Consider the following 12,520-nt stretch of genomic DNA (forward strand, 5'->3'; position numbering starts at 1 on the left):
GGTTACTTGAGGACCACGGTTGAGAAACAATGACTTAAAGGACTACTAACACAGTATATTATTAGTATAATCAGTAGATGCACAATAAAAGGACAATGCCAAGGCACTCTTTCTAACAAATTTTAAAATTAGACCTATTTCCCCTCCCACTGCATCATGTGACAGCCATTAGCCAATCACAAAATGAATATATGTATATTCTGTAAATTCTTCCACACAATTAGAAGGAGGCTAGTGCCTTAATAGGTGTGAAAATAAAAAGATAGTGCACTTTTAAATAATGGAAGTTAATTTGAAAGTTGTTTAAAATTGTGTGCTCTATCTGAATCATGAAAGTTTAATTTTGACTTTAATGTTCCTTTAACTGCCCTTTGGTGTGTTTGTGAAACATGACCAAGGCTGCGTTCGGCAAGCGCCTCCAGCAAACCCAGCCCCGCATGGAGTGTTCGGGGAAGGCTTCCAAGCGAGGTGCTGGGCATTCGCTGAGTGCTCATATGACGTCAGTCCCAGCGCTTCCAGCTTGCTGGTAACCCTGGGAGTGAGAAGAGCAAGCGCAGCTTGGAAGCATTTTCTTAACGCTCCCAAAACCGTGACGTTTCCCAGCCACGTCATCACTCAGTGTATTTAACTGGCGCTGGGTCTCGGCGTTTGCTGAATGTGGCTCCTGAAATGTAAGCAGTTTATTTACTCTTTTCTTAACTTCAGTTGTGCAAGAAAGCTGAAAAAATACATTGAGTAGACAGAAACAAAGGGAAGGGAAAGGCAGCGTGTTATGTGATATACAGCAGGAATAAGGAGGTGGAAGGGAAGTTGGCCAAACTGTTTAAAGTGGCATTAAACCAGTAAGAAGAAACTAATGTAATAAATGTACTTCCCCTTATATGCTTGATGTGCAATTAAAGGGATACACACAACACAGTTAAATATAAAATCTATAACTGTACAGTGAAATATACAAAAACTATAGACTGTGTAATTTATGTATATTTGTACATATTATATAGATGTTTGTACACATATATGTAAAAAAATAAATAAGATTATGTGATACAATTGCTATGCTAATAAATATACATACATTATTAGCTTTCTATATAATAAAATACTTATAAACTGTGAAAGAACATACATAATAATATTTAATAAATATTAATGTTATAAATATAATACATGTTAATAAATATATTTATATGTTAAATATAACATTCTGTGGAGAAATATAAATATATATATATTACTTAAATTTTATAAATGACTACATTAATAGGGAAAAAAATTATGAAAAAAGTAATGATACAACGATACAAAGTATCAGTATGTAACGAGTTAAAGCTCCGACCATACGCGCTAGAGGGTTTTCATATTACGTCATTGGACCGCGCCTCCTGCCACATCACAAAACTCATCTAAACTTTGTTTTCTTTTTTTTATTTGACCAACTTTATTGACAAAAGTTCATAATGCGAAGAAGAACAGAGAGTAAGTATTCTTGCGATTGGGTTTGTGTGTCACGTGATAAGGCGGAGGGGCTTGACGCGTCATCAAACCGGAGCTATGAACCGGGAGAGCAGCTTTAGGGCCCGTAAGTGTGGGATGGGACTGTGAGATGGGTGATGAGGGTTTTATGTTCTCTTCCTTTAACGGGGCCTGATAGTTAGTTAGGGGGGTATTTGGGTTTGTTAATGTGTTAGAGTGGGTGTAAATGTGGGGTACAGTGGCAATTATTGGGGTGTGTATATTAGGGAGGGTGGACATTGATGGGTAGAGTGGGTTTTAAGGAGGTATATGTTTTTTAATAGTACAGAGTGGGTATTAATGGTGGCACGAGGGTATTAGTGTTACAGGTTATTCATACAGTTATGTGGAGCACAGAATAAATGAAATAGGTATATGGAGTATTAGTGGGGCAGAGTGGGTAATGATGTTGATATATGGGGCTCTGCTGGAGAAGAGTGGGGCAAATTTGCTATTAATGTGTGTATATGAGATATTAGTTAGAGGAGAGTGGAATAACTTAGGGCATGTGAGTTATTAATGGAGCAGAGCTGGTATTAAAGGGGCATGGAAGTCAATATGTTGGCAAAGTTTGTTGGTACCCAGCGCACATGTGGTGCTTGCAGCTATTCATAGTTACCTATCAGTACCCATGTTAAGGCAGAGATCTGTGATCTCAGCATTAGAAACAAAAGAATGTAACAGTACCAGCTGTGCCACTGTGTTATTCTGGACCTTTGCAGCCCTTTAATATTAACTAGTAAAAAAGATATATGTAGGGTATTTCAGGGGAAATAATTGATTTTTTTAGGTTGCTGGGGAAAAGTCAAATTAGAAGAAATATCCTCAGTGAATGGAATATATAATTAATGATTAATAGGGGTATATGCGATTTTAATGGTTCATGTGGCATATGGTTAGTTTGAGAAATAATGACAATTGTGGGGCACTGATGTAGAACAGTAGGAATTCATTGTAAAATAATGTTCATTATTGAGTGCAGCCTGAAGTGATTGGTGCATAGTGGGTATTAGTTTATAGTGGCTTTAATTGGAGAATGTGCTAAATTAGTGACAGAGTGGGGAATAGTGGTGTATTTTGGAAATAATGGATGTATTAATAGGTTATGTTGGAATTAAAGGTCCATTATAGTTGACAATTGATATGCTCTAATTTTAAGACTAGCAACCTTGCACCTCTGTGTGTTTAAACTCTAGCTAAGGGGTTAAACACATAGTAGAAGTAATGCTCAGGACCCACAGAGCACTGCACTTCTGACCAAGTAGTCCCTCTTGTCTGCCACATACCCACATCAGATCTCAGATTAAACCAGTGGCATTGCAGTCGCTTACCTTAAAAGGGACAGTCTATTCCAGAATGTGTATTGTTTAAAAGGATAGTTTTACATAACAATCACTGTTATATTAATATTGTTTACCCCTGTAATTACCTTGTTTCTAAGTCATCTCAGTTCTTTTGACAGACTTGCATTTTAGATAACCAGTGCTGACTACTCATAAGTAACTCCATGGGAGTGAGAACAATATTTATATGGCACACATGAACTTGCACTGTCTAGCTTTGAAAGCTGTCACAATGCACTGAGATAAGAGGAGACCTTTAAGGGCTTAGAAATTAGCATATGAGCCTACCTAGGTTTATCCTTCAACACAGAATACCAATTTAAAGCATAGCAAAGTTGATGATAAAAGTAAATTGGAAAGTTGTTTAAAAATGCATTCCATGTATGAGTCATGAGAGTTTTTTTTTTTTTTTTTTTTTTTTTTTTACATTTTGACTAAACTGTCCCTTTAAGTTCATTGCTATCTATGGCTGCTATGTGCACCTTTGCACAGTGTGCTGTGTCCCCATCATCCCATCCAGGGCTTTCTCTGGAAAGGAGGAATGCACTGGGTTTGGCTGCCATACTGTCTGACAGCCAGGCAGAAATGTGGTAAAGAGAACTGGCATCAAAAGCTGTATAACCTCTTAACACATCACCATTAGTGCTGTTTTCTGGGGAAGTAGAAAAATACAGCTGGTTAAAATATTTAACTCTGTTGACTTTCTTATTCAATACCAGACACCTGGCCACCATACATGTGAGTGCTGGTACCCAATGCACTTCACCTCAGGGCTAAAGAAAGAAACAAAAACCTAATTGCATCTCTCTTGTGTCCCAGGCTATGTAAATTCCATACTCTTCTAATGGGTAGAGTTAAAGGTAATTTAGGTATATTAGGTAATGATGGGTTAAAGTAGGGGTTAGGTTTTTCTTGATTTATTTATTGAAAAGTTTAGGTTTGCATCTTACCTTTAACCCTTTCCCGCCTTAGGACGTTCTATGCCGCCGTAACTGCGCAGGGTTTTAGCGCAATTAGGACGGCATGGAACGTCCTAACCACTCGGCTGTCCTGAAACCTAAGTTGCTTCCTATATAAGATTGCGGGCTGTGAGGCGTGTCTAGCATCATAGGCACTCCCCCCTGACCCGTTCCAATCAGACAAGCCGCTTATTAAAGGGTTTAAATACTTTTTATTTGTGTTATATTATTTGGTAATTTTATAGCTACTTGGGTTTATGTGTGCTGTAATGCAAATATATTGGGATTGAGATTTATTGCTTATTAATGAGATCCCATATTAATGGAATGTTCAGACTTTATTCTTAAAAACTTTTTGGTTGATGCATATTTATTTGTATATGCTTTAAATTGCTGTTTGTTTAAACTTTTTTTTCTACAGCTCCTAAGAGGCGCCAACGTGGATCTAACCCCAACATGGCCTCCCCACACCAGCTTTTCGATGACACCAGCGCAGGGCCTGGCATCCATGGCGTGGAATATCCTAATCACGCCTCCCCTGCCCTGGGTATCCCTACAGAGGCTTTCCTGTCCGAGCCTATGTCAAACTTTGCCATGGCTTATGGAAGCAGTTTAGCCAGTCAGGGCAAGGAAATGGTCGATAAAAACGTACGTGTTGGTTCCAATATAAGGTTTACATTTTTAAATATGACCTATAACTGAGGGAGCGAATCTGTTGCATAAATTAGTTTATTGGCTGCAGTTGTAATATATTTATAGATAGAAAAAGCAGGATAATATTGTGATTTTTTTTATATATATATATATATATATATATATATATATATATATATATATTATATACACTATTACTATATTCCAAAAACGAATGCACTCTTAAAGGGACAGTATACACTCATTTTCATATAACTGCATGTAATAGACACTACTATAAAGAATAAGATGCACAGATACTGATATAAAAATCCAGTATAAAACTGTTTTAAAACTTACTTAGAAGTTCTAAGTTTAGCTCTGTTGAAAAGGTGGTTGGAAAGCCAACTGCAAGTGGGAGATAAGAACCCCCCTCCCCCTTCTTTTGCATATGAAAAGACCCTTTACACAAACAGGAGCAAGCTGGAGAAGGTAGCTGACAGTATTCACATAAAACCTTGGGGCTTGGTTAGGAGTATGAAAATCAGAGCAATGTTATTTAAAAATAAGCAACACTATACATTTTTAAAAAAAGAAAACTTTATGGGCTATATAAATAGATCATCTACAAAACATTTATGCAAAGAAAAAATGAGTTTTTAATGTCCCTTTAAGACCTGCACAAAATTAAACCAAATTTAATAGAATGTTTTCAGAGAGAGAATCTCCTTCATCACCATGCTGATGAAGGAGATTATCTCTCCGAGAACGTTCCATTAAATATGGTTTGATTGTGGGCAAGTCCTGAGAGTGCATTCGTTTTTTGAATATATTTTATTACATTTTTGCACCCAGGCAGCTGGCATCTGGAGGGTTGGGCTGTTGACTCACTGTAATCCATCAAAGCTGGGGTGCATCCCGTATTGTATATAAATAGTAAATCCAAAGAGAGCACTCGCCATTAGTAAAAGTATATTTAATCCAAAGTGTTGTAAACGTTTTCGGGGAGTGACCACGTCATCCGACAGAAATTAAAAAACAAGTGTACTCACCAAACAATATAATATAAGCGCAGTGTGGATTGGCCGCCGGTCCCCACGGGAGAACGCCGCCCCAAAACCGGAAGTGACGTATTCATCATGCCTGGTTCCGGTGGCTTACCAGGTGTTCAATTGGACAGTGAAAGTGTAAACAAGTGGTTGTCATGGTATCAAGTGATACTAGGTTGCGGGGCATAGATACATATTATGCAAACTTATAGCTAATGCCCAAATATAGAATGTGATGTCAATTAAATGTGTGTGACATTGTGAGAGTTATTCTTATAGCAACCGGCCGATCCACACTGCACGTATATTATATTGTTTGGTGAGTACACTTGTGGTCTACTGGCATTAACATTCTATGAGATGACCCACTGTAACAAAATATGTCTTCCCTTCTCCCCACAGATTGACAGAATTATCCCAGTAAATAAACTGAAGTATTACTTTGCGGTCGATACTGTCTATGTTGGTAAAAAGATCGGCCTCCTAGTGTTTCCCTACATGCATCAGGTAAGGGCGGCTGTAGCTTTTTTTTAGTTAGTAAAATCTGCTCTTTTTATTTTTGCACTACATGTTTGAGTTCTGAAATGTCTGCAGCTGATCTGGACAGGGAATAAAGAGAAACGTAAGTGGCATTTTTTTTTAAAATGGCGACATTCTTCATGGACGTGAAGAAATTATAGGGACAGTTTACTCAACATTTTTCTCCCCTTTAATGTGTTCCCAATGATCCACTTTACCTGCTGGAGTGTATTAAATTGTTTACAAGTATTTTCTTTACCCTTATATTGGCATTTGAAATAGTTTATTTCGTCTGTGGTATCCCCACCCATCCTGAAAGTTTTTGGCCTCAAGGTCAAGCTATAGATTAACTGTGTAAACACAGCCAGTAGAATAAATTACACTCCCAGTGGGTTATTGAAGAGATAAGGTAATAAAATGTTGATTTTCCATTGTTCTCTCAAAGTATTGGTGATTGGTTTATTGACAGATATAAGATAAAGAAGCAAGTATATGTACACAATGTGATAAAGTAATGAGATCTGATTATACCTACAGATATAAGATACAGACACATGTATATGTATACAATGTGATAAAGTAATGAGATCTGATTATACCTACAGATAAGATAAATACACATGTATATGTACACAGGGTGATAAAGTAATGAGATCTGATTATACCTACAGATATAAGATAAAGACACAAGTATATGTACACAATGTGATAAAGTAATGAGATCTGATTATACCTACAGATATAAGATAAAGACACATGTATATGTACATAATGTGATAAAGTAATGAGATCTGAATATACCTACGGATATAAGATAAAGACACATGTATATGTACACAGTGTGATAAAGTAATGAGATCTGATTATACCTACAGATATAAGATAAAGACATGTATATGTACACAAGGTGATAAAGTAATGAGTTCTGATTATGCCTACAGATATAAGATAAAGACACATGTATATGTACACAATGTGATAAAGTAATGAGATCTGATTATACCTAAAGATATAAGATAAAGAAGCAGGTATATGTACACAATGTGATAAAGTAATGAGATCTGATTATACCTACAGATATAAGATAAAGACACATGTATATGTACACAATGTGATAAAGTAATGAGATCTGATTATACCTACAGATATAAGATAAAGACACATGTATATGTACACAATGTGATAAAGTAATGAGATCTGATTATACCTACAGATATAAGATAGAGAAGCATGTATATGTACACAATGTGATAAAGTAATGAGATCTGATTATACCTACAGATATAAGATAGAGAAGCAGGTATATGTACACAATGTGATAAAGTAATGAGATCAGATTATACCTACAGATATAAGATAAAGACACATGTATATGTACACAATGTGATAAAGTAATGAGATCAGATTATACCTACAGATATAAGATAAAGACACATGTATATGTACACAATGTGATAAAGTAATGAGATCTGTTTATACCTACAGATATAAGATAAAGACAGATGTATATGTACACAATATGATAAAGTAATGAGATCTGATTTATACCTACAGATATAAGATAAAGACACATGTATATGTACACAATATGATAAAGTAATGAGATCTGATTGTACCTACAGATATAAGATAAAGACACATGTATATGTACACAATGTGATAAAGTAATGAGATCTGATTATACCTACAGATATAAGATAAAGACACATCTATATGTACACAATGTGATAAAGTAATGAGATCTGATTATACCTACAGATATAAGATAGAGAAGCAGGTATATGTACACAATGTGATAAAATAATGAGATCTGATTATACCTACAGATATAAGATAAAGACACATGTATATGTACACAATGTGATAAAGTAATGAGATCTGATTATACCTACAGATATAAGATAAAGACACATGTATATGTACACACTGTGATACAGTAATGAGATCTGATTATACCTACAGATATAAGATAAAGACACATGTATATGTACACAATGTGATAACGTAATGAGATCTGATTATACCTACATATATAAGATAAAGACACATGTATATGTACACAATGTGATACAGTAATGAGATCTGATTATACCTACAGATATAAGATAAAGATACATGTATATGTACACAATGTGATACAGTAATGAGATCTGTTTATACCTACAGATATAAGATAAAGACACATGTATATGTACACAATGTGATAAAGTAATGAGATCTGATTATACCTACAGATATAAGATAAAGACACATGTATATGTACACAAGGTGATAAAGTAATGAGATCTGATTATACCTACAGATGTAAGATAAAGGTACATGTATATGTACACAATGTGATAAAGTAATGAGATCTGATTATACCTACAGATGTAAGATAAAGACACATGTATATGTACACACTGTGATACAGTAATGAGATCTGATTATACCTACAGATATAAGATAAAGACACATGTATATGTACACAATGTGATAAAGTAATGAGATCTGATTATACCTACAGATATAAGATAAAGACACATGTATATGTACACAATGTGATAAAGTAATGAGATCTGATTATACCTACAGATATAAGATATAGACACATGTATATGTAGATAATGGGATAAAGTAGTGAGATCTGATTATACCTACAGATATAAGATAAATAAGCAGGTATATTTACACAATGTGATAAAGTAATGAGATCTGATTATACCTACAAGCTCAACCCATTTTATTAGGTTGTAGCTTCAAAACACAATCCGCTAATTCATAAACACAAATAAGCCTTAAAAAAGCAAATCTCATACATTTTATACTCTGCAGCTGGTAAAAAAGTATTTGGAAACATATTAAGGGAAAAACTATTTTATAGTATACTGTCCCTTTAAACAGCAAAGTCAAAATTAAACTGTAATGATTCAGCTAGAGCAGCAATTTCAAACAACTATCCAATTTACTTATATTATCAAAATGTGCACAGAATTTTTACTTTTAAACTTTTTGAGTCACCAACTCTCACTGAGCATGTGCAAGAATTCATAGAATATATGTTTATGCATTTGTAATTGGCTGATGACTGTCACATGATACAGGAGGAGTGTAAATAGACATAACTCTGAAATGTGTCACTACTACTCATGTGAAGTTCAGACTAAGTGCAACTGCATTTGTTTATTATTCAAATCTAAGCAGAGTTATTTTTTGCAATACTGTCCCTTGTTTTCCATGCGTTTAGCGCTTGCTGTTTCTCAGCAGGACATATACAGTAATTGGTGACTATGTGTGTGATTGTTCTGTGTGGCACAAGATCTATCAAAAAAAGTGCAAATGTTGTAGCACTTAACCATATAATAAAATAATATTTTGGTTAACAGTGGATGCACACCATATCTCAACGTTTTGGGAGTTACCCCTTAATCATGTTCTGCTCTGTAGCGGCAATGCATTGAGGCTGGTGACGAACACTTTGTTTTTAAAGGGACATTAAAGACTAATTAAATGCTAGATAGAATGATCCATTCAAAGAAAAGATTAGTCTTAGAATAACATGCAGATGTATATTTTTAAGGTTGCATTAGCTGTTTAAATAGTGACAAAATAAGTGTAAAGTTTTTGTGACTATAAAGCAATGAGAGCTGCCATGTTGTAACTTGGGTTACCTTCTCTGCTGTGGCCAATTAGGGATTTTTATAAATGGGTCACTAGAGTTTGCAGCCAATGACTGTGTGGGTATATAACAGAGTGTTCCAGAATGAAATTACAGGAAAAGGGTACAAAATAAATTGTGAAAATATTGCAGGCTTTTTTATATGTTATGACAATATTTTGTCTCGCAGGAAGAGAGTGAATAATTCTTTATGTTGATCTGTACAGTATTTACATTTCATATTCTCTTGGGGTCTAAAATAAAGCATCCACTCAATTGCTTAAATCCTTAAAAAAAACAAAAACAATAACGAAAACAAACCTCTCTTCACCCCTTCATGACCTTATGACGTTCTATGCCGTCCTTACCGCACTGGGCTTTAAAGCCCTTAGGACGACATAGAACGTCATAGCCATTTGGCTGTACTAAAGCCAAAGGCTCTTCCTAATTGGGATCGCGGGTGGGAGGGCATGCCTAACGTCATAAGCACCCCCCCCCCCTGACCCGATGCCATCATTGAAATCACACAATTGCATGAACGATCACGTGATTTTTTTTATTATTTGTTTACATCGGAACTTTGTTCCAATGTAGACAAATTAGCACGGGCAGAAAGGGGTTAAACAGGAGTATTACGCAGTGGTCAACTATCTGTTAAGGTATTCTAACTTTGTCTTCTTCTTGATATGTCTGTTTTTATTAGAATTGGGAGGTCAGATATCAGCAGGATACCCCAGTAGCACCACGGTTTGATGTCAACGCTCCAGATCTGTACATTCCAGGTACTGAATCCCCCCCCCCCCACCTCCCCTCAAAAAGTTCTCTCCATGTTTTGTCCTCTGTTAGTGGTACGTCTGACGCTACTGCACCCTTTTAGAAGGGTGGCAGGAATTACTTGCTGTGTTACAGCCTCCACTGCATGAATTATTTTAATTGTGCTCCCATACTCTACATATTATAACTGTACCCACCCTAGAAATCTCTGTCCCCTATATAAGTATTCAAACTATGCCCACTCTTAGAGATGTGTGGCCTTCTACACTGAAACATCAGTGCCCCCTTCTACGCAAATCTAAGCTCCCCTTCACTGCAACACCCTAGAAATCTGTGCCTCTATATAAATAATTCTGACTGCTCAGTCCTACAGATATTTGTCCTTCTACACTTATTAATGTTTTCCTACTCCTACAAATCTATGCCCCCCACCATACTACATATTTAACTGTGCTCACCCACTTCAAAGTGGTGCCTTCTTATATAAAGTATTTTAACTGCACATTCCTACGTATGTGTCCTTCTACACAAAGTACTCTACGTCTTGCTTACCCCTTACAAAAATCTGTGCACCCCCCCATCATTTTAAAATAAAATATGTAACAGTGGGGGTGGGGGGGGCTCACACACACTGTTAAATATTTTAAAATGATGGTAGACTCTCCCCTTTATAAAATTAGATCTGGATTGTTAGTGATATTTTAGATGGAGTTTAATTAATCAGTTGTAATGAAGTTGTGCTATAACTTACTTTTTAATATAGATATATAATTCAAAATTTAGTTAGCTAAGGGTTTGCATTGTTCTCCAATCGACGCTCTAACTTTAACAAAAGTGCCATATGGGGAGAGCGCTGATTGGGGAACAGTTCAAACTGTTAGCTCACAGAAAAATTGACTTTTGAAGTGGGCATCTTCATTCCAACTGACAAATTAAACTCCATCTAAAATATCACAATATAACTGTGCTTACCCCAACGCATTTGTGCCCCTGCAATAAATCTTCTCCATCACCTCTAAACTAAGCTAACAAAATGCACCCACTATATATCTTTGCCACCCGACACATTTTTTTTGGAGGCTTTACATTTTAGTAAACTCCTTTAGTTCTATTTTTGGGGCAAGTGCCTAAGTAATTCTTCAGGTTTACAGGGATTTGAATTGAATCAAGTACACCAGTAGACTTATGACTACTAAAAAGCTATTGTAATTATACTATCTTTATTTAGTAAACTCACACCTTCCTTTAATTGTGTATCAAACAGCTGTCTTTTTTTTTTTCCCACGATTCTGAGAGTCTTTAGCACATTTTAATGACCAATCACTGATCTGCACATAAGAAGTGGTTATAGCATCCTAAAAACAACTCGAGTCATCACTCGGTACAGCAGAACTAGTAAATGTTGTCGTTTCAGTGGTAGCAGTAAATTTCCTGTAATTAATTTATAATGCATCAATACATGTTAGAGGTAATCTGTGAATGACCCTACAGTGTATTGTGTTCTCTAGAAATCCTAGTATCAGTAAAAACCACCAGTTTTGAGTAATTTTCCATCAATCCAAGGTGGTATTTATAATCAACAAATATGTGTTTGTCTTCTAGCTGTTCATTTGCTGTTTTATTTTTGCAGTGATGGCTTTTATCACGTATATCCTTGTGGCCGGATTGGCTTTGGGAACGCAAAACAGGTAAACATTGAAGTAATAAAAAAATGTTGTGAAAGTTAGGGGACTGAATGAGTTATCTCTTGGCCGATGTGATATTTATATTTATAGTCTGTTGCTACAAAAGTCACAAGTTTTGTAGAACGTAAAATAGTTCCTATAACTCTTAACGTGGCATATATATATATATATATATATATATATATATATATATATATATATATATATATACACAGTGGGACCTCGGTTTACAAACGACTCGGTATACGAAATTTCGGTTTACGAATTCAAAATCTTGAAAAAAATTGTCTCGGTTTAAGAATTTTTTTCGCAATACGAAACAAATGTTCCGGTTTGCCCCTCGGTTTACGAATTTTTTTCGCAATACGAAGCAAGTGTTCCCTGCATACTGAAGTGTGGGTAGCAG

The 12,520-nt window shown here is 35.6% G+C and overlaps 1 protein-coding gene across 2 annotated transcripts in view; it reads left to right on the forward strand.

Annotated features, from left to right (window-relative positions):
• The first annotated feature begins 1,498 nt into the window (after window positions 1–1,498).
• Window positions 1,499–12,520, forward strand: part of YIF1B (Yip1 interacting factor homolog B, membrane trafficking protein) — a 32,622-nt gene continuing 21,600 nt past the window's right edge. The window contains exons 1-5 of one of the 2 annotated variants that reach the window (XM_053721807.1): window positions 1,499–1,582; window positions 4,239–4,465; window positions 5,902–6,006; window positions 10,359–10,437; window positions 12,060–12,117. In XM_053721807.1, coding sequence (XP_053577782.1) covers window positions 1,555–1,582; window positions 4,239–4,465; window positions 5,902–6,006; window positions 10,359–10,437; window positions 12,060–12,117 — 497 coding nt within the window. In that variant the 5' untranslated portion in view covers window positions 1,499–1,554. Of the gene's footprint in view, window positions 1,583–3,603; window positions 3,719–4,238; window positions 4,466–5,901; window positions 6,007–10,358; window positions 10,438–12,059; window positions 12,118–12,520 lie in introns of those variants that run through there. The other variant, XM_053721808.1, reaches the window with a different exon arrangement.

The sequence above is a fragment of the Bombina bombina genome, chromosome 7 (genome assembly GCF_027579735.1).
Source record: "Bombina bombina isolate aBomBom1 chromosome 7, aBomBom1.pri, whole genome shotgun sequence".
Classification (NCBI taxonomy): domain Eukaryota; kingdom Metazoa; phylum Chordata; class Amphibia; order Anura; family Bombinatoridae; genus Bombina; species Bombina bombina.